The sequence below is a fragment of the Eptesicus fuscus genome, chromosome 4, assembly GCF_027574615.1.
Source record: "Eptesicus fuscus isolate TK198812 chromosome 4, DD_ASM_mEF_20220401, whole genome shotgun sequence".
NCBI lineage: Eukaryota > Metazoa > Chordata > Mammalia > Chiroptera > Vespertilionidae > Eptesicus > Eptesicus fuscus.
The window spans coordinates 9698860-9720931 of record NC_072476.1 but is presented as its reverse complement, the minus strand read 5'-3'; the positions used below and the strand labels follow the sequence as shown (position 1 = coordinate 9720931).

Below are 22072 nucleotides of genomic sequence, written 5' to 3'. Positions count from 1 at the left end.
CCTGAACCAGTGCTTGCAGCCTCAGCCCATGTCAGGTCATTGGCAGTTTGCACGTGGCATCACTGGGCACCTGGGTGGATCAAAACCAGCTACCTTCAAAATGGTAGGAATCTGTTCAATTCTGATTCTGTGGTGCTTGACCAGCTACTCTGAGCCATATGCTGAAGAGGACAACTCAAAAATAGAAAGACCTTTATTTTCGATCACCCAGCCAGAAACAGGAGGAGCCTGGCTATTTCATTCTCCCTACAGCCCCTGGTTTTCCTCATTGCTCTGTTCTGTATGTGGATGCTGAGAGCATAAATATTGCTCACTTAATCAAGTGGAGCAACTAACCTGGGTCCCCCGGGCAACTCTCTCATGGCGTGACCTTCGCTTCCTTAAGAGGCTGGGCTGTGTCAGGGTTTGACGCCCAGCCAGCAAGACCTTCGGCCAAGGGAGGGCACGACTACGGGAGCCTTCGTCTGCCGAGATGTACTGCTTAGCACTCAGTTCTAGAAGAAGCCGAGAGTGGGATCTTCCTCTGGGGCCTTGGGGAAAGACCCTGCGTCTGTTCCCCAAATCGTGACACATCAGATCTGTCCACACGTTTCACCCTGTGGGGCTGGCGCAGCAGCAGCGACCAAACCGTGGTCTTCCCGACTCTGCCACAGCCTCCAGCCCCCCAGCCTCTGCAGCCAGGGGTGCTGCTTGGTGGCATTGAGATCCTGGGAGAGCGGCAGGGGTGTTCCCAATGCCCCCGAGGCAGGGCAGGCAGGGAGCGTTTGGGAGCTGTGGGGCAGTTTGCAGTGAGCAAACGGTTGGTGTTGGCAGAAATCCTAGGAGTAGTTGAGGGTGATAAATGTGCTCTGTATTCTTCCCACTGTGCTCTCTGCCCGTTACCCATTCCCTGCTTGAGAGAATACAGACTTACTTTTGCATTTGAAACTGCTGACCACAGATTCAGCCAGCCCTCCGGCAGACCTGGGGGGAGAAGCATGGGAATGTTGGTCTGCTGCTTGAGGCTTCAGGGAAGAGACTGTAAGAACAGCCGGTGGGTGTGGGGAGTGAGGGCCATAGAGCTGCTTCCCAGCATCGTGTACTTGAATGCCCCCAAGAGAGGTCTGGGACCTGGGTGAAGTGCTCCCACCAAACCTCCCCAAGCCACTGGCCTGCCCCACACTCGGCTGGATGTGGGCATCTTGGTCTGTCCAGCCAACTGGGAATAGGATTTCAGGGTTGGAATATGATGGAGAGAGCACCGCCTACCCTAGCTGGGTCAGGGCAGGCAGGGCAGGCCAGGCCTTCACAGTGGGCTCAGGTCCCCTCTCATCCACCTGCTGCGGGATAGCGAGGATCGGCAGTGGGGACTTGGCTCAAGCAGTTGCCTCTCTTTTGTGTCAAACACCAAGTGCTTCCAGTACTGAGTGCAGGGGCTGAGCAGCCAGGCTGTGGGAGGAGGTCAAGCCGGCTTCCCTGCCGGGGAGTTTCAGAAGCTCCTGCTGGAAACAGCCCCTTTGTATGTGGTTCTCCTGCCGCCGCCGGGAGCCCGCTCTCTGGGCAAGGGCTGCTTGAGGGAGTCCACCAGAGCAGGAAGCGCATTCCTCAGGCCCCTCTCCTTCCTTCATTTGTGAGGTGCTTCTCAGTGCCCCCCAAGTATCCCACACGGAGTCACCCATGCTGTGAGCAGTGAACGAAACACAAGGCCACCTCCTGACTGCATTCTGGTCGAGGAAACAGCTTACCCAGCAGACAAGTAGGTGTGTCCTGTGGCCAAGTGCTCAAGGCAGGTGAACAGTGAGCAGTCAGATTGCCTGGGGGGCTGCGGCCCGTGCCAGGGTTCACCTCACTGAGAAAGTGGCACTTGAGTTGAAACCTGAAGGAGGGAAGGAGCTCCTGGCACCTGGAGGGAGACTTACAGTCAAGGGCAAGTACAAGTGCCCTAAAACAGCAGGGTGGCTGGTGTAGCTGGGTCTACCTGGGGTAGGGACAAGGTCAGAGAACGTGGGCACATCACTCAAGGCTCCTGGCATTTGGGGGTCTTGGCTGGAACTGCCGAGGTGGAAGCCATGGGGCTGTGGGGGAGGGCGGATACAGGGGGTCAGTGCTGAGAAGGACTGGACTTTGTAGGTCCCTGCAGGTGGTGCAGACAAGTTTGCTGATGGTTTGAGGCAGGCTGTGAGAGAAGCGGGGAGTCAGGGACAGAGCTGCTGTGTTTGGTCTGAGCTAGGTTTGGGCCTGAAAGAACCAAATTGCCATCACTGAGGCTGGTTTCGACAGTTGCTGAGGTGCACCTGGGCGCTCTGGCATCTGCAGGGAGGTGGGCACTATGTGCTCCTCCCCGACAGGATGGCCTATGGGACTTGGCACCCCCACCCTTCCTCCGCTGCCCACGGCTCCTTTTGGGAGACAGGCCTTGCCCTGCCTGCCTGCCACCTGTGATGGGGATGGGGCTCTCATCAGGGGTGCGGGAAGAGGCGAGAGAAAGAACACCCCCTCATCAGTGGCATTGAGCCTCTGTGAGAGAACACAGGCTTCCCTTGTGCCCTCACACTCTGATTGGACTACAGTGTCCAGGGCTAGCCAGCAATACAACGTTCTCCTCTTCCACATGCTGAGGTCTGGAAAGATGCTTTCTTGCCCTGGGGGCCTCCACTTGTAGTTTCCTCCGAGCAACAGGAGCAGTGGACTGGGAAGAAGTGCCTCAGGCGGGTTTTGTGTGATGTGTGTGCCTGGGTAGAAGTTGCTGTGTGAATGGGCCATGGCACCGACAGAAATGGAGCCTGCCGCCTGCAGCTTGTGTACGTCTGGCGTGGTGCGGCTGCACATCAACAGCTGGCTGGAGGTGAGCTTCTGCCTGCCCCACAAGATCCACTACGCTGCTGCAAGCCTCATCCCCCCGGAAGCCATCGAGCGGAGCCTGAAGGCCATTCGGTGAGTGCCAGCCCCATGCACACTCCCTTCAGGGCCCCTTCTCTCTGCCGGAGGTTTCACCAATTGCTTCGTTCCAGAAGTTCTTTTCTTCCTGCCACAGAAATTGGCAGGTAAGGCTCTCCTGTTTATAGAAGTAAAAGCACATGTTTTTGTGTCTGGTTTTGTATAGAAATGATCAGCTCCAGGTTTTCCCTGGGCCGTCTGGGCACTGCCTGGGTGGGCGGGCTCCGTGCTGAGGTCCTGGGTACTGTGAAGTCGAGCATCCTGGGGAAAAGACGTACCATTGGAGTGATATCGTCTTCATGGTATTGCTCACCAGTTCTTCTTACATTTGAATTTGAACTTGCGGGATCTCCTGTTTCTTAATTTAATAGATTCCCTGCAAGGAAAGAGCTGAGCCCAATCTCCTGCCTCAGCCCCCAACCAAGTCCTCAGTTTCCTTAAATATTTTTTAACTAAAAAAAGAAATCTGGCACATTACAGAAAATGTGCAGGTGGAAGAAAGCCAAGCACTGCCTCATTCTCTCTCCCTCCCCCAGTCTGTGCTCCAGGTCAATATCTTTCCTCCTGGTTTCCTTGCTAAGCATGTTTTTATGTAGTTCTATTCATAGTCTCAGCAGCGATTTTACTTTTCCCATATTTGGACTCTTTTCTTTAGGAAAGATTCATTTATTTTTTCAATCCCAAATGTTTGCAGGGCAATCCCAGAAGTGGGAGATGGAATCTGGTTGTCAGACCTTCCTCAGTTTTTTAAAAAAATATATGTTTTTATTGATTTTATAGAGAGAGGAAGGGAGAGGGAGAAAGAGAGAGCGAAACATTGATGAGAGAAACATCTATCTACCGCCTCCAGCACGCCCCCTACTGGGGATTGAGCCTGCAACAGGGGCCTGTGCCCTGATTGGGAATCAAACCGGGGACCTCTTGGTGCATGGGGCGACAATCAACTGAGCCACCCTTACTGGGCAGACCTTCTTCTTTTTTGTTGTAATTTTTTCTTTCTTTCTGTGAGTGACAGGGATCCTTGCAGATGTGTAGAGGCCCTTGGACTTACCACTGCCCTTGTCTCTAATCCCTCCTGTGGCCTCTCCTTCTGAGGTTCAGTGCCTGGGCCCCAGCTGCACCTTGTGTTCCAGTGCACGCCTGGGGCAGGGGGCCTGTGTCTCACATGTCCTCTGACCGGACTCTGCCCCACAGCCCGTACCATGCCCTGCTGCTGCTCAGTGACGAGAAGTCCCTGCTGGGCGAGCTCCCACTCGACTGCTCCCCGGCCCTGGTGCGTGTGATCAAGACCACGTCTGCCGTGAAGAACCTGCAGCAGCTGGCCCAGGATGCAGACCTGGCCTTGCTGCAGGTATTGCTCGAGGGCCCTGGGGGGACACCCTGGATAGGGAAGGATAGGTGGGAGAAGGGTCTGGGTACAGCAAAGCAGAGGACCCTTGTTTGAAGGTGGGAGGTGCTGGGGTGTCAGGAAAGCAGGCTGCCTCCATCCAGATAAGAGCCAGTGACAGGTGGCTCCGGGGTTGGCTGGAGGTTCTGAAATCTGAGTCAGGTCTGGATTCGGGACTGACTTTCTCTTCCTTTGAGGGTGGTGAGGCTGCAGCAGAGAGGAGTGAGGCCCTGCGGTGCTGGGAAGATGCCAGGACAGGGTGGCTAGTAGGGCTGGAGCAGAGGTACACAGCATGTGGTCACATGAGAAAGCAGAACCGCATGCTCAAAGTAGGGGAAGTGACAGCAGGACACTATATGGGCCTGCCCACATACAGAGCCAGGACCTAACCTCATGGCCTTGACCACTCCCCTGCAGTGCTGAAGCATGTGCTTGTGGGATGCCCTTTCTGATTGGATGGAGGCCCCCTCGCCCTGGCGGTGGATCTGGTTGGAGCCTGGGCAGGGGTCAGGAGCTTCCAAGGAAAAGCACAGGAAGAAATTGCAGGCCAAGGGCAGGGGCTCCTCTGGTTCCGGTGTTGGTGAGCACCATGTGGCCACCAGAGGGCAGCCTGGTCTGTCCCAGGGACGTGTAGTTCCTGCGACGGCCACTGGGTGGCAGTTCTCTCAGGCTAGGCCAGTGGTCAGCAAACTCATTAGTCAACAGAGCCAAATATCAACAGTACAGCGATTGAAATTTCTTTTGAGAGCCGAAAACCGACTTCTGCGCATGGGCCACGAAGTTTCAATCGCACTGTACGTGCGCGCCCGCACGTGGTATTTTGTGGAAGAGCCACACTCAAGCGGCCAACGAGCCGCATGTGGCTCGCGAGCCGCAGTTTGCCGACCACTGGGCTAGGCTGAGGAGGAGCACAGGCGAGAGAGAGCCTGGCCCACCTGGGCCCCTGAGGAAAGCTTGTCCAACAAGGACTCTCAGGCTGTTTCCCCAAAGCAGTCATTTTGGATTCTGCCATCCAGAACAAGGCCTTCCATCCTCGGTACCTCACGGCCTCTGTCGGCCCCTGTGAGAATGTTTATTGGGTTCTGCCTTGGTGTTTCATAGGGGCTCTATTGAGGACCACATCCTGCTTGCCTTCATAGCAGACACGAAACAACCTTAAATGTGCTCACTGTTCTGTATGTGCTGCAGAGCTGTGTGCTGACCAGTGCTGGCCAGTGGCAGATATCTGCGTCTTTGCAGCTCCCATTTCAAGCTTTGAAAGAAGCTGACCTTCTGTCCACTGAGGCTGCCCAACATGAAGTCTGTCTGTACACCGCGCCTCCCCCTTGCTCGCAGTCTCTTTGGACATAGACAAAGCTTTGATGATGACTCCTTTGCTTCCCTGGCCCGGCCTTCATGGGGAGAAACTTGCTTCCTTGCTGGTGTGGTTGTATGGAAGCTCCCTGGGGCCCAGCCCCGGTGGTGGACTCACCACGCTCTGGGAGTCCAGCTTCCTACGGCAGGTGGCCCAGTGGAGAGCCGTGTCGGCGTCAGGTGTGAATGTCACCTGTCTGCAAGTAAATGGGATTGCTCTAGCCATGATAGAATTAATATGTTCTTACAAAAGTTCAAGTAGGACACAAATTACAGACCCAAAAAGAGAAAGTCCGCACAATCCCATATCCCAGACATAACTGCTGTAGATTCCTCCGGGTTTTCTCCTAGGTTCACGCATTATCTTAGAATAACACAATTTGGATCACACTGTACATTACTTGTGGTTGCCTAAACAATGCCCATAGACCTCCACCTCCTAATCCCCAGGACCTGGGTGGGACTTCGAAGGTGTGATTAAGGACCTTGAGGTGGGGCGATGGTCCTGTATTATCCGGGTGGGCCCAGTGTCATCACAAGGGCCCTTGTAAGAGGGAGGCAGAGGGAAATTTGACTCTAGAAGAGAAGGTGGGGTTGTGACCATGATGAGGCCACGTGCCAAGGAATGCTGCAGCGAGCAGAGGCAAAAACAGATTCTTCCCGAGAGCCTGGAGGGGGCTGCCCTGCCAGCACCTCGGCTCCAGGCATGTGCTAGTGGTGGTAGACTTCGGGACTCCAGAATGGTGCTCTGACTGTGGGGAGACGAGGGAGGTGGAGACCACTGGGTGGGGTGGTGGCTGAGATGGAGGAGAGTGGACTTGTCCTTGCTTTAGAGTAAATGTCAGTGGGGCTTGGGATGAGAGAAGAGGGTCAGTGATGGAACGGAAATGTCTGTTGTGTTCAAGTTGGTGGTGCCACTGGAGGTCCCATGTGCCGAAATGAGGTGATAGAGGTGTCCTTGGCAGTGTCGCAGGCATTGCATGCAGGTGGGGTGACTCACCCCCGTGGAGGCACTCAGTGATGGTAAAGAGGGAACCTGCCTCTGCCAGGATGGCCAGCCGAGCCCCTGGCTCAGCTGAGTTTACCCTGTGATCCTGGGTGTCCCAAACGTCCCTGTGTGCGTAGGACCTTCCCTCCGTGCCAGCCAGGACGGTACGGGCCCTAAAAGGAATTGACAGTCCCAAACCGCACAGGGACCAGTGATCAAAGCCGTGTTGCTCTGAACATAGAGAACGCTGTGTGTGCTGGCTGTGCCCAGCCCCCTGGGGAGGTTGGGTAGTCAGAGAGAAGCCCCAGCGGGCCAGCCTCCCAGCACAGTGCTGCCAGCCCCCCTGCCTGCAGGTTTTCCAGCTTGCAGCTCACCTGGTGTACTGGGGCAAGGCCATCATCATCTACCCGCTGTGTGAGAACAACGTCTACATGCTTTCTCCCAACGCCAGCGTGTGTCTGTGAGTACCTCTGGCTGCCAGAGCCCAGAGTTCGAATGGGAAGGGGCTGTGGCTGGCAGGGCCTTCCAGGGGGTGCTCTCCAGGTTAGCCAGGACTTCACTGGGACCAGATGCCTGGCCTCTGCTGTGCCCAGGTTCTAATTCTGGCCTGGTCCAGCACCACATGGGCCTGTGCGCCCCTGGCACCTACAGCTTCAGGAAGGGCCTATGCCTGCCATGTCTGCAGCCAGTGAGCTCTGTATGGGGTGCCTGATGGGTGGCCAGGAGCCTTGGCCTTTATTCCAGAGCTTAGAGGGGCTGTGGGGTGGCCTGTGCCCATGGCTTCTGCCACCCCTTGAAGGAAAGCAGCTGGGATCTGTCCTCATTGTACCCATCCTGACCTTCCCACTATGCCATTGCACCCATTCTCACCTCCCCACTGTGCTGCATGTCCCTGCTGCCTACCACAGGCTCAGGGCAGGGCCCAAGTGCTGTGAATATGATGGAGAAGTCGCTGAGCTCATGGACACACTTGTCTCACCTGTCTCCAGGTACTCCCCACTGGCTGAGCAGTTCTCCCACCAGTTCCCGTCTCATGACCTGCCATCTGTCCTTGCTAAGTTCTCCTTGCCCGTCTCCTTGTCAGAATTTAGGAACCCCCTCGCCCCCCCTGTGCAAGAGGTGAGTCACAGGAGCTGGGAGCCCAGGAACCACCCACCCAGATTGGCTCCTGGTCTAAGGGCCCTCTGTGCTGCACCCTTAGCTCTGGTTCAGGGGATGGGAGGGGCCTTGTGGTGTAGGTGGTGCATGCCCTACCAGGGTAACAAAAAGCTGGCTCCCCAGCCAGGCCACCTGCAGATGCTTCACCAGTGACCCAGCACTTAGGCAGTCACAACTCCCTCCCCCTCCCCTGCCCCCATGGAGCCCACCCTGGCTGCAGTGGATTGTTGTTAGTGTTAAAACCCCAGAAGAGGCCCAGTCAGGACAGTGCTAATCTTTCCTGGGGACAGAGCCACCTGGTGCCCCTTTCTGGGCCTGGGTCCCACAGATGGAGGATGCTGAGGTGGTTTTGTTGTCACTGAGCCTGGGCCCGCCCTCCTTTCCCTTCCGTCGTGGTCCAGGTGGCCCCTGGGTCTAGGCTCACTGGTACCCAGAATCTCATCCACGACGACCTGGAGAGGGTAGGCCTAGGATGGAACCCACCTGGTGATCTGGATCAGGGTGAGGGGCTGGGCGGGGGGGGGGGGTCCTAGGAGGTGTGAGGCATGGGGAGTGAATGGGTGAGCTCCATCTATGTCTGGCAGGGTTGAGTGTGGCCTGGATCTTCCCTTCACTGGACACCTGGGGCTCTGGGCAGGGACCCAGGGCAGGGCCAGATGGGGCAGGTGTCAGAGATGGGGCCAGGTGTTCTTGAAAGTTAAGTATTTGCTTTAATAAGCAGCAGATCTGTTAGACAAAACCAATTTTTAGAAGCAAGCCCTTTCCTTTGTGAAATTGTGAATGAGAAGGCGATCCTGGTTCCGCAGTTCATTTAGATGCGGAGTGAGACAGAGCTCTAAATGCCGTCTTTCATGGAGCCTCTGGGCTCCAGGAGCTGTGCCAGGGGTGGCAGCTGAAAGAAAGACACATCTTGCATCTGCACCCTCCCCCTCTCCAGCAGAGACTTCCTGATGGAAAGTGGGTGGGTTTTTCAGGCCAGGCCTGTGGGGCAGCCTCATGCCTTGTCATGGGGCCGAGAGAGCTGGATTTGGTTGCACAGCCCTGGGGTAAGGCTGCCTGCCTCTCACCCCTCCAGCTGTAGGCCTGGAATATGCTCTTCAGTGCTTTGGAGCCTGTTTTATTTCTTAATTTAATTTCAAATTCAGTTTACAATTCTTTTCAGTTTTATTTGGTTTTACCAGGTCATACATGCCCGTGGTACACCCCTATTTCCATGCCTGGTCAGCCAGCCCCTCCCAGGAGGGGACCTCCAAAGATGAGCAAGTGGATGTGTGTGTCTGAGAACACGGACTCCATCTGGGAGCATTTTCTTGCTCACCTGTGCTGGAGCTGTGCCCACACAGGGCTCCTCACTGCTCCTACTTAGGTGCCAGCCTGTGGGAGAGGGGTGGGTGCCATGCCCTGCGCACCGTACAGCTCAGCAGAGGTCCCCGTCCCCGGGAAGGCTTTTGTGTTGAGCTGCGGAGAGGACTTGCTGCTCTCAGGGCGGCTACCCAGAGCTTCTTTCTGCAATGTCACAGGGAAGGGGTCCCACAGGCCCAGCTGTGTGTGGTGGGGCTTGTGTGGCAGGGCCCAATGGCCTGGGGGAGACAGGGTAGCAGAGGGGTAGCTCTGAGCTGGGAGGGCACATGGGCCTCCATGTCACAGGCCCTGCTCCTCAGCTCTGGGCAAGAAAGGCCTGACACTAGGGCAGCCCGGGGGGGTGGGTGGGAGCAAGTGCAAATATGGCTTCGCTGCTCTCCTAGCCTCGCTGCCTTCCCTGGGGTTAGGCTCGCAGAGCCAGCCAGTAGCTAAGAGCTCCTTCCTGAGGGCCCCTGGAGCTCATGCACCCCCCTGATCGCCAGGGTGACCTGTGGGGTCGTGTCTTAGGCCATGCTCAGGAAGGGAACAGGGTGGTGGTGGGGTCAGCCTCCCCCAGTGCCCCAGGCCTCACACTGCTGTCCCGCAGACCCAGCTCATTCAGATGGTAGTGTGGATGCTGCAGCACAGGCTCCTGGTCCAGCTGCACACCTACGTTTGCCTGATGGCCTCACCCAGCCAGGACGAGCCCCGCCTGCGCGAGGATGAGGTCCCCTTCACTACCAGGGTCAGCGGCCGCAGCCTCAGCACACCCAATGCCCTCAGCTTTGGCTCCCCAAGTAGGAATCCCTTCCCAGGGCATCAATCTGGTGGGGGTTGGGGGGGCGGTGGTCGAGCACCTGGGGAACACTTGGGGGAGTGGTGGCCAAGAGGTCCAACAAGGGCGCTGCTCGGAATGGCCCCCATGCACACCCTGCCTCCCATGCGGGCGGCTGAGTCCCCATGCAGCCTTCCTAAGGAGGACGGGAGAGCCGTCTCCGCTTTCCTGCTCCTCTGTGGCTCTGAGGAGGCTGTATCTTTGGGCTCTTGAGCAGGGGCTTGCTCAAGGCAGGAGTAGCCTGCCCCCGGCCTGCCCTGTCATCCATCACTGGGGGGACAATGGAAACCTCTGCCCCAGGGCCTATGAGGAGACAGTGACTGCCCTGTCCCTTCTTGAAAGAGCCGGGTAGCCATAGCGTGCCCCCAAAGGCAGCAGCCACTGCCACGCCCCAAGTCCCTGGGCGTGGGGAAGAGGAGGGGCTGGAAGGCTTTGCGGGCGGTGCCTCCCCAGGCTGAGGCTTGGCCTCCGGCTTCAGGTTCAGGGCGAAGACCTGTCCAGTCCCTCATGCCTATTGGGTGGGAGGGATGTCCTTGGGGGGTGGGCTGCTCTCTGACCCGTGCCCACCCACAGCCAGCAGTGACGACATGACGCTCACTAGCCCCAGCATGGACAACTCCAGCGCAGAGCTTCTCCCCAGTGGAGACTCGCCGCTGAACAAGAGGATGACAGAGAACCTGCTGGCCAGCCTGTCAGAGCACGAGCGGGCAGCCATCCTCAGTGTGCCTGCAGCCCAGAACCCCGAGGACCTCCGCATGTTTGCCAGGTGGGAGCGGGGCCACAGGTGGGCTAGGTCCAAGTCTAGGGAGGGTCAGGACAGGAAGTGGATGGGGCTATACCCAACAACCCGCAACTTAAATCCATTGATGACAAATAGCACTCGCTGGTCGAGGGGATGTCTCATACACTTGGGTGTCCCTGCCTGCTACCTGTGCGTGCCAGGCGTGCGTTCAGTCTGTTGCTGAGACACCGGTCTGTGCCTCTGTCTTCAGGAGTCTCTCCAGGACTTCCTGGGCGTTGGTCACTTCCTAGGAAGCAGCAGCAAGTTCTCATCCTCATGGGCTTGGCAGTGATTTTTCCCAGGACTTAGCCTGGGGGCGGGGGATCCAGATCCCATTATAGGTGACACAGACTTGGTCACACCCACCCAATTAGGGGCACTGTAGATGTATGGTTTTCTGGAGGAGGTCAGACTGTCAGGGACTGAGCCCCCAGCTAAGAACCACACGCCAGGCAGCTCTTTCAAGCAGCTGGTCCGGGCCTCTGTTCAGTCCCAGGCTGAGACACCCCCTAGAGCAGTGACCCCATTTGGATCAGAGCCACATGGGACTCGCTGCCAAGTAGAATGAAAAAGAGAAGCCTCCACAGACCTGTCCCCCTGACTGCCCACCCATGTCAATGCTGAGGATGGGTGCGACCCTCGGGCTCAAGTGGGCTCTGGGGTTTGAACAGGAATGTGTTCTCACAGACCCACGTCAGAGAACCATGGTGGGCAACAGGCCCAGGACACTTGCCTGCTCCTGTTGGGGGGTTGGGGTGGGCATGGGCAGCTGCCTCCTGGGCCTCTGAGACGCCCTCACCAGCTCTGTTTTGGCCTGTGGGCCGCTCAGCGGCTGTTGGAACAGAGGCCAGCCTGGGCTTGTGCCACCCCTCCCCTCCAGGCTCCTGCAGTACTTCCGTGGCCGCCACCACCTAGAGGAGATCATGTACAACGAGAACACAAGGCGCTCGCAGCTGCTCATGCTCTTCGACAAGTTCCGCAGCGTGCTGGTGGTGACCACCCATGAGGACCCAGTCATCGCCGTCTTCCAGGCACTGCTGACGTGAGCCTGGCCGAGGATCAGAGGCAGGCTGCTGCAGTGCATGGGGGCACCAGCATCTCCCACCCCAGGGCTCCCTCCCGACCTGGCCTGAGTCCTTCTAGCCCTGAGACCCGACTTCAGCCTGGGTCAGCTGCCTCATGGGGCTGCTACCCTCTGCATTCTCACTTGTCTAGTCCTCAAAACAGACCCGGTGTCTGAGCTGAGGTGAGGCTCTGAGCTGGGGGAGCCGGCCAGGACTCGTGCTCTGAGTGAGGCTGCATGCTTCCCACACAGATTTGGGCCACGTGTTTCTCTGACCTCCCTTCCAGTCCTGCCCTTCCAAGACTGAGGGCCCAGGCCTGGCCTGGCCTGTTGGCCCAGCACCGCCCCATTCCTCCCAGCTTGCTGTGCGCCTTCCATGGTCATCTCTACCCCGGCCCTCACCACAGCCACCAGGAGGCCCATGCCTTAGCCATCTGCTCTCCTTTGCCACCTGAGGCATGAGGGCCTGGGCTCGTCCACGATGCTTACTTGGCTCCCCCGTGGGGGTGGCTCTGCACTGGTGTTCCCAGTCCTCCCTCACAAGGTGGGGGTGCAGTGGGCCTTCATCGGGCCTGAGGAAGGCAGTGCCCCTGCTGGGCCTGGCTCTAGGTGCCCTGCTGCACACGCAGCCCCTGACACCCACATCCTGGAGGAGGAACTGATCATTGAGGGGGGCTCTGGCTGAGACACAAGTGACCCGTTTTCTAGAAATAAAGCATTTATTTGGTTTGTAAACAATTAAAAAGTCTGTCCTTAGCAGGCCCTTGCTTAGACCTGTGTGTTCTGCTCAGCTACTCTGTCCACAACACTGACCCAGGGGCTGCCCTGGATATAGAAGCGCAGGGGCTTCTGGGTCCACTCTCCTGCGTTGCCGATGCCCACTCGGGCTGCTGCCACCACAGCTGGCTCCCTGGGCCCCGCGTGGCTGTGCTCTAGCCACACAGCCTTGTCGGTGGTCAGGTCTCGTTGGTCGAAGCTCTTGTCGATGGCCAGGGCCTGACAGAGCTTGGAGGGGCCACTGCAGAGCTCACGGTCTTTGAGGGCTCGGCCGGTACTGCCTTTCCGGTAGGAACTGCGAAGCTGCCGCATGGTCTCCAGGCCCCCCAGGGGCTCCAGTGCTCGCAGCAAGACACATGCTCCATCCCCTATGGACAGACAGACAGTGATTGGCTCTCCCTACCCTGGGCACAGCCAGTGCTGCAGGGATGATGCAGCTGCCTCCCTGAGCACCCTGTACTCATTCACAGTCCACACCCACTTCCTACACACCTGCACCCACAAGGCCCCGGTGGGGCCTCCATGAAGCCAGAGGGCCGACCACCAGCTCGGAAGAACCAGTGAAAGGCATCGCAAGGGCTTGCAGTTGGCCTCCTCTTGGCTTCCTCTGGTTTGGTGACCAGCAGCATCTTTGAGGTTGGCAAAGGAAACCCAGGCCCAGGGTTCCCCCATCTGCCTCTACACACTCAGTGTCTATTGGGCAAGCCAGAAGGTTGGCTCAGAGCAGCCAGAGTGTGCATAGGATGCTGGGAGACTTAACAGGACAGGAGGAGGTTCCTGCTGATAGCACCCCCACTTTGGGATCCTTTCTGGCCCACCAGTCCAGAATACTTCAGCAAATTGACACCCTGGGCCCAAGAAGATACATTTGTCCAAATTCCCTTGGCCCTGCATGGCTAGGGGCAGTGATGACCTGGACCCTGGCCAGAGAAGCCCCAATCCCAGCAAGGCCACTCTCCTGAGACACCAGCTCTGCTGACTCACATTGGCCTACCCTTCTACCTGGGGGTCTGAGCAGCTCAGCCTGAGGGGTGGCCAGGCCAGTCCCCACGCTTAGGCCTCACCGTACAGGCCTCAGCAGCAGCTGGGAGAACCCTGAGTGGATGCAGCAGTTACACTCCCTGCACAGCCAGCAGCTGGCAGGTGGGGTTTTTGTGACCAGATGCTTTTAACCAGGCAGTTTTCAAAGAACCTCAAGATATACTAAGGGCAGCCTGGTTGGCATGGCTCAGCGGTTGAGCATTGACTTATGAACCAGGAGGTCAGTTTGATTCCTGGTCAGGGCACATGTCTAGGTTGTGGGCTTGATCCCCAGTGTGGGGCGTGCAGGAGGCAGCCGATCCATGATTCTCTCTCATTATTGATGTTTCCATCTCTCCTTCCTTCCTCTTTGAAATCAGTAAAAATATATTAAAAACAAAAAAGAAAAAAGATATACTAAGGGCAGACCTAGCTGGTTTGGCTCAGTGGAGAGAGCGCTGACCTGCAGACAAGGGTCCCAGGTTCGATGCTAGTCAAGGGAACGTACCTTGGTTGCAGGCTCGATCCCTGGCCCTGGTCGGGGCTCATGCGGGAGTCAACCGATTAATGTGTCTCTCTCACATCGATGTTTCTCTTTCTCTGTCTCTCTCTTCCACTCTCTAAAAATCAATGGAAAATTTGATCCTCAGGGGAGGATGAACAAAAACAAACAAAAAGTAAAGATATACTAAGGGCAAGCAAAGACTTGAAGTTCCAGTCCCTCTAATTGCTGGGCCCTGCCCAGCCCACCAGCCTCAGGGCTTCCTCTGTCCATGCGGAGCTGCTGTAGGTGTAGCACGTCCCTCACTCTCTCACCTCCCAAATGGGCTGAAGGAGCAGCCTACCCGCTCTATCCCATGCCCCCTCTCCTGGGACGCATCTGACATAAAATCAGAACACCTAACTTTCTTCCCACCGAGTCTCCAGTCTCACCTCTACTCCACCTGCACCACCTGTTGGCCCTGGCAGTCCCACGAACTGCCTCCTGGTCATCTCTGCACTGCGCCCACCCTGAGGGCAGGCAGGCGTGGAGCTCCAACTTGGCCCCCTCTCCCTTGATGCACCTGGATAACCGTTGGCCCTGACTCTGTACCCATGTGGTTTGCTGCTCTCCTGAACCAGGTGTTCCTGGGGCATGTTGGTCATGTGTCCAGAAAGTAGTAATGCCACCTCCCACATCTGCCCTGCCCACCCTCAGAAGCCCTGGCTCCTCCCTCCCTTGCTGACCGCAGCCCCAGACACCTCTGGACTCAGTCTCTCTCCTTATCTGAGTTCAGCCCCACCTCACAGGACGACCAAAACAAGCTCCAGAGTGAGAACAGGCCCTGGGGGTGCTCCCCGCCATCCTGATGTCCAGCCACTCAGTTTCCCTCAACACCCTTTTAGTGCCAGGCACAGGGCCAGCCGGGTTATCCAGCCCTCATGCCCTTGCAGCTCTGGCAATGAACACCCCCAGCTGCCCTCTAGGCAGTCACAGCTCCCACGGCCCTGGAATCATTCAACAAGTGTGTCTGACTTACAGCACACCAAACCCATCCCCACTGGCCTCCTCAGCATTCATTCATCTTGGGACCAGCATGAGGCTTGGCAGACAGACAGACATGGGGACTGGAAGCCAGTGTGGGCTGGGCAGACCCTGCTCCCGTCAGCAGTGGCTCTGATAAGATGGTGCTGTGGGCTCTTTCGAGCACAGACCATCCGGAAAGCATAGCCACCTGCTCACAAAGTGCAGAGGCCACACGGACAGAGTGAGCTGAGTGGGTTCTGGGAGCTCTAGTCCAGCATCTTCCCCCTTGGCACTACTGACATTGGGGCGAATGGCTTTTTGTGATGGGGGGTCTCCTATGCATTGTGAGCTGTTCAGCACCAACCCACCAGCCGTGATGACCAAAAATGCCTCCAGACAATGCCCAATGTTCCTCCAGGGTGGCAGAATCATCTCCGGTTGAGAACTGATTCAGACCCCATAACTGGCAGCCTGGCAAGGCTCCTGCCAGAGCCCTACTCAACTCAAATGGATTTCACCCTCCTTTTCCCACGACCAGCCAGAGTCTACCCTGGCCTTTTGGTCATGTGTCCAGAAAGTAACAACGCCACCTCCCACATCTGCCCTGCCCACCCTCAGAAGCCCTGGCTCCTCCCTCCCTTGCTGACCACAGCCCCAGACACCTCTGGACTCAGTCTCTCTCCTTATCTGAGTTCAGCCCTACCTCACAGGACGACCAAAACAAGCTCCAGAGTGAGAACAGGCCCTGGGGGTGCTCCCTGCCATCCTGACACCGGTTCTGAGCTCTGGAGCCAGCGGTGGCCTCATGGAACCTGTGTGCTGTGTGTCCGGGTCAACCCATGACCTCTATTTCATGGGGGTCCCCGGCCCCTCTGACCACCCTGTGACTACGGCCAGAGTTCCTGAACCCTGACCTAGCCCAGCAATGGCACCTGCTTGCTCAAACACCTGCCCCACCCTGGTCTTCCCAAGGGTCTGCCAGCCGAGGGGGCTGTGTCCAGGCCTCCTGCTCCAGCCCCCAGCACTGCTCACCTTGGCTGGAGACATTCATGCAGAAGTACATGCCATAGATGAAGTACACATACAGGGTCCCCGGCTTCATGAACATGCCGCGGTTGCGGGGGGTCTGCCGGCCACCCCTCGAGTGGGCAGCTTCATCCTCTGGCCCCAAATATGCCTCAGTCTCAACAATGCGGCCACGGAGCTCTGTGCCATCGTCAAGTCGCCGGACCAAGACCTGTGGGCACCAGTGTCAGCTCAGGACACGAAGGGTGGTTCCCTCCACCTGACAGTCCACAGCCTGGACCGCACCTCCCTAGCTCTGGGCACACCAGGCCAGCCAGGGCAGACCTAGCCGGTTTGGCTCAGTGTGCCCCCAATGTCCCTCTGTCTTGGTGGACCTCTAGACCACAGACCTTGTTCACTGAGTGTCTTGTCCATAGGTTGCAGCCATTTCAAGCTCTGGCCTTTGCTGGGCTGCAAACCAGCATTAGTGAATTCATCCACTCCATGTCCTCTCAGGCCCTCCATCACACCGCCTCCTCCCCCCAGGCTCCCCCTGAACTTACATGCTTAGGCTGGGGCAGGGCAGCATGGAGGACACCCCAGTGTTGTCCCACCATGGCTGCCTGCGGACTAAACACAAAGTACTGTCACACTCAGCTCCTGCCACCAGCTGAAAGGCCTTTCTGAGCAGCAGGACTGGCTGCCCGCCGTGCTCCTGGCCGAACCCTGGCCTGGGTGTAGCCAGCTCCACAAGGAATGGGGTCACGTGGGCAGTGGGCCAGGAAGATGAGCCTGGCTGCCGCTGGCTTGGACAGTACCCTGGGCAGGGGTGGGGAGGAGGGGACAGAGGGGCCAGCCGAGGACAGGGGCAGTTGCCAGGGATTGTCACGGGAGGGAGGGGGGCGAAGGGGGCAGCGGGTGCCCTCAGGCCAGCAGAGCACCTAGGAGGGCCGCCCAGGGGAGCCAGACCTGTGAGTGCTGAGCATGCGGAGTCAATGCTCCCGAGCCGGAGCCTTTCTGCCCTCTGGAGGGGACTGTTTCCGGGCTGCACAGCACAGTATGGCCCAGAGTCCAAAGCTCCAGGCCTGACTCGACCACGGTTCACAGTGGGGCTTTGGGGGCAGCCACCTCCCCAGGGATGTGCCCAGCACCTGCCCTGTCCTTAGGCCAGAGCAATCAGTTGGACAGCTGAGCCACCCCTGCCTTAGCCCAGGGAGCCAGTGTGTCTGCGGCCAGGATCCGTGTCATGGGACAGGGAGGCGAGTGCTGAAGCTGGACACGCTGGGGCAGTGTTGGAGGAGGCCTTCCTGAGACACAGAGGAGGAAAGAAGGGGGCTGATGCTCCCCCGGGAGCCCATCTCCAGGCACGAAGAGGAAGTCCCATTCCATCTCAGATGAGGCCTCGCTTCCATCCTTCCAGGGGGTCAAGGGGGCTCCTCCATGAGCCTCGCTCTCCTGTTTCCACACCTCCAGAGGCCAACGGGGGGCCTGCCCTTCGGAGGGGAGCTTCTCATGGCTCTTTTCTCACTGTTGTTTTTCAACTTGAATTTTCCCCTCTGAATTTCATTCTGATAAAACTTCCAGATAGTAGATGTTGGTTGCCTCCCATGCCCATTACAAACACATCTCCTTGCTGGTGGAGGGTCCTGGGGGAGGCAACACCTTCTCAGACAAGAGGGCGACTTGAGAGCGGTCTGGGTGTCATGGCAACTCCTTGCTCCTTGCAATGACCTGCAGAGGGATGACCCGAGCCTGGCCTCGTGGTCTGCAAGGACATCCACTGGGAGGCTCTAAGAGGCTGTCCTCCCTGACCTCAGGACACAGTGCGAAACCCGCCTCCGCTGGAGACTGCCCTCTCTGCCCTGGGGCTCGAGCGGACATGATGGGGGCCTAAGGAAACTGACACGCTGAGGCCCTTAGGCCCTTGACCTGATGCAGGGACTCCTCTGCCCCATCAGCCACTGTATGTGAGAGCATACGCCCTCATTATGTAGGGTTCTTTTAGAAGGACCTTTTGCCCCTGCAGCTGAAAGACAGGTCTGGCCCTTCCCCAGGAAGTCCTACTTGAGGTTACACTCCACTAGCTCACATGGTAGGATCTGTTCCTTTCAGCACCCAGCTCCGGGTGCCTTTTTCTATTAGTCACAGAAACGGATCCGCTTGGCCACTGTAACCTAAAGGTGGTCTCATGGAGTCTCGAAGAGGACCAAAACCCAGGAACAACACCCACATGCTGCTCCAGACAGAGCTGGCCCCAACTCTGCTGTTGCTGGCACACGGGCCCTGCACCATCCCTGCTTCCCAGGCTAGACCCCGAGCCTGCTCTGAGCTACAGGGCTGGCGGGGAGCCAGCACTCGCACTGTGAGCTGCCGTGGTGAGCAGGAAGTGGTGTGTCAAGGCAGTCCTGACACTGGGCAGTCCGTAGGCCATGGCCACTGCTCTCATGTGGCTAAAAGCTCTCACTACTACACAGACAAGCTACAGAGGGGCACTGTGCCAAGGGACGGGGGGGACAAAGTTAGCCCCCCACAGACACCGGGGCCAGCACTTGAAAGAAACCTGCCCTGAGGGCAATGCCAGGTGGGGGCCAGTGTCCTCACAATCTCAGCATTCGTCCCCACTGGTTCCGGACCCACCCCGTCCCAGATGACTGAGGTGAAGCTACCAGTGTGGGCAAAGCAGCTAACTGCCTGAGGACAAGCAGGGCCAAGTCAGGGCCGCGAGCCGGTGGTGAGAGGTCTGGTGCCCACAGACGTTGCACGGTGACGGCCACTTCGGCAGAGGCCACGTCACTACAGCTACATTACCTGTCCCAGAAACGCCCGGGCCAGGGGGACTGCAGGCTGGTCGAAGAAGTCTAGTCCCAGTCGAGCAGGGGGGTCTCTTGGGCTTGAGAAATAGATACTGCGCTGGGGACCCAGAGCCAGGCGGGGCTCCTTGGGGGAGGGTGTCGGGGTTCCATCTGGCGGGCTCTGATGCTGCTCTGCCTCCAGAAGTCGCTGCTTTTTTTGCCCCAGTTTGCGGGAAAGCTGTTACAGGAAAGAACCAAATAAAGCGTCTGAATAGGAGCGGGCAGAGGGCTGTGCGGTGGAGTCAGGCTTGCAGCTCCAGGACGGTATCTGACTGCCTGCCTCAGTTTCCTCATCTGCAAAATGAGGGCGACCATGTTGTGCAAACAGAATGCCAGACCCGATGTGCTCAGTGCCTGGCTCAAGAGGGTCCCAGGAGGCCGTGGGGAAAGAGTGCATGCGAGGAGAGGTTGGTGGCAGCAGGGACAGGGTCAGGGTGACCATGCCTCACACACCCGCCACATGCAGGACATGTACAACTCTGGCAACGGGCTGCAGGCCCAGGGAGGGGACGGTGGGCACCCACGGCTGGCACAGGAGGGCTGGTATCCTCTGATTCCCATTTATCCTATGGATCCCAAATGGATTCTGAGCTTGCTTTTGGAACCCTTCAGACCTTAACCAGGAATTTGGTGGGGGAATGGATTGAGGGTGTGACACCCAACACCCCCCCGCCCCCCACCAGCTGACACATCCACTGTGCCACACCCCGCCGCAGAATGGCCTAGAAGGTCTGACACACAGGGGTGGGTGAACACCAGGCTGACCACCTGCTTGGCCCAACTCCAAGCTCATGACACCCCCTCCCCACCCCAGTGAGTCCCCAGTTGTCCTCTGCCTCATGACCCAGGATGTCAGAATAAGTAGGGCAAAGGTGAGGTCTCCTGAGGGATGAGGAGGGTCACTTTCTGCCTCCTACCTGCCACACGGACCCCGCTCCCACCAAGGAAAGCTGAGCACACACCCTGGCTGCTCTGGGAACGGCTGACCTCCCCAGAGCAGGGGGAGATGAAGGAGCAGGTGGGCAGCAGGGCCTGTGTCTCCCTAGCATGTGACAGACCCATTATTTTTAACATAAGTGCTGACGCTCCATGTCAAGTGGAGGCCGCCAGTCTGCTGAGAATGGACGCTGACGTGACCGTCTTTGCAGCCCAGCTCATCTGCCAATCCCCACCAGGGGCTCAGACTCTGGGACGCTGAGGCCCCGGCTCTCACCCCGAGTTTGGCCCCCGGCCTGCCCCATGGCACTCGGGTCACTCTGGGTCCCTGCCCTGGCCCACCCTGGGTGGTGGGGGACTCAGATGGCTGCCCGGGAACTGAGTCTCAGAGAGGCCTCAGCTTCCCCATCACAGACCTAGGATTTGAAACTGCCTCAGGCCTTCGTGGAGATGGTGATGCAGGCTGTTTGACCCGAGGGTGACCCTGCTGTTGCACCCAAGGGGGGGTCTCAAACCGTGCACCTGGGTGCCTCACTCGCATCGCCTGGCCCTGGTTAGGAATGAGGGTTCCCTGGGTGAGAAGCACCAGAAAATGACCTAAGGTACCCTCCTGTTTCCTCATCTACGGTAAGGGAACCAACCACATCTGCCCTGAGAGAAGCCAGGAGAGCACTTGGCTGGCATACAGCAAGCACTCAAAGATGGGCGGGAGCACAGTCCACTAGGGATACCTCCGGGCCAAGCCTGGGGATAAGAGTTTCTTGCCAGGCTGAGGGGCCTGGCCTGGATGCGGGTCTCCAAGGGACCCTCCAGCCCTGCATCAAAACCTGGGCTAACCGGGAGTTAGGTAGTAAAGGGAGAGCACCGATCCGGCTGTGACAGACTCTAGGGCCAACTGCGAGGCCAGGCCGGCCGGCTCCCGGGGAGGGAGCATCTGAGCTGGGCCCAAGTGCCCAGCATTGAACCGGTGTTGGGGTCTCTTCCCACACCTCCCTGGAGACCTCGGACCGGGCCTCGACTTTTTTTTTCTGGCAAATGTAGCTCGGCCAGGAGCCCGACCCCGCCGGCAGGCGCTCGCCTAGGAACCGCAGACCCAGTCGGGGGCCGCCGTGCGCCCGTTACCGGTTTTCCGCGGGTGGTGCGCCTCCGGGTAAGATTCCCGCCCTCGGAGACTGACCCTCGGCCGGGCCTGGAGCGAGAAACGCGCTCACCTGGGCGCGCACTCACCTGGGCCGCGCTCCGCACGGGCATCCCGCGGCCGGGGCCCGGACTCCTGCGGGACCGGCCACCCCCGGCGGAGCCCACCCTGCAGCCGCCCCCGGAAGCTCCGCCGCCGCCGGGGGTGGGGCCGGCGCCTGCGCAGAGGAGGGCGGCCTCGGGAGCGGGCGCCGACTCCGCCCCGCAGGAGGGGCCGGGCGGGGCCACACCGAGGTGGTTCCGCGGGACCCAGGCTCCCGGGAGATCCCCTGGCCCGGCGCCTCACCGCCCATCCTGGACGCAGGCCCGGGAGTGCTGGGGCTCTGCGGGGTGAGAGGGGGAGGAAGCGGCTGGGGCTGGGCGAGACCGCCGATCCCAGGGACCTGCCTCCGCCCCGCCTGCGCTCCGCTCCCCCGTAGCCGTAGAGCCCACTCCTCCACCAGCCGGTGGTGATGCCACCAAGAGGACTGGTCCGTCATGAGCCTTGTCTGGACCCTCGAGGGGCTCCTGTGGGAGGTGTAGTGCTTTGGAGAAGGGCCTGCAGACGGTGGCGGTGCACGTGGAGGTCACGGGAGGGAGTGTGTGGGAGACCGGGTCCTTGGGACCTGCCTTCGGAGGGAGTCATTTGGGTGGAAAGACTCCCAGGAAGCCCACGCCAGGGTCATCACACGTCTGGGGATTCTGTCTCCGAAGTGGAGTCCCGACCCCTCCCACCGCGAGGATGCTGAGAGGAGCCCGCCCGCCCGCCCGCCCTGAAGTGGGCCTGCTGGAGCATGGCCAGCCTCCTCAGCAGGCTGAGGCCTGGACTAGGGCTGTGGGGACCCAAGGGGACCGGTGAACGCCACCGTGCGGGCAGCAGCTAGGGGCAGCATGGGGAGCACTGCTGCCCTCCGCTTCCGAGGCCTCTTCACACGCCCAGCACCAGCTGCCCACCCAGCCCATTATCTCTCAAGTTG

The 22072-nt window shown here is 58.8% G+C and overlaps 2 protein-coding genes across 5 annotated transcripts in view; one reads left to right on the top strand and one right to left on the bottom strand.

Annotated features, from left to right (window-relative positions):
• The window catches only part of NPRL3 (NPR3 like, GATOR1 complex subunit), a 38707-nt gene extending 26156 nt beyond the window's left edge, over window positions 1–12551 (top strand). For all 4 annotated transcript variants that reach the window (XM_054714553.1, XM_008157678.3, XM_008157677.3 and 1 more), the window contains 7 exons: window positions 2776–2913; window positions 4111–4267; window positions 6998–7104; window positions 7634–7763; window positions 9751–9940; window positions 10552–10744; window positions 11640–12551. In XM_054714553.1, the coding sequence (XP_054570528.1) occupies window positions 2776–2913; window positions 4111–4267; window positions 6998–7104; window positions 7634–7763; window positions 9751–9940; window positions 10552–10744; window positions 11640–11805 (1081 nt within the window). In that variant the 3' untranslated portion in view covers window positions 11806–12551. The remainder of the gene's footprint in view (window positions 1–2775; window positions 2914–4110; window positions 4268–6997; window positions 7105–7633; window positions 7764–9750; window positions 9941–10551; window positions 10745–11639) is intronic.
• On the bottom strand, window positions 12529–21269 carry MPG (N-methylpurine DNA glycosylase). The gene is made up of 4 exons (XM_008157681.3): window positions 21147–21269; window positions 18940–19161; window positions 16159–16363; window positions 12529–12967 (listed from the first exon to the last, which is right to left on the bottom strand). The coding sequence occupies exons 1-4, from the start codon at window positions 21168–21170 to the stop codon at window positions 12591–12593; spliced, it is 828 nt and encodes a 275-aa protein (XP_008155903.2). The 5' UTR covers window positions 21171–21269; the 3' UTR covers window positions 12529–12590.
• Window positions 21270–22072: the final 803 nt, after the last annotated feature.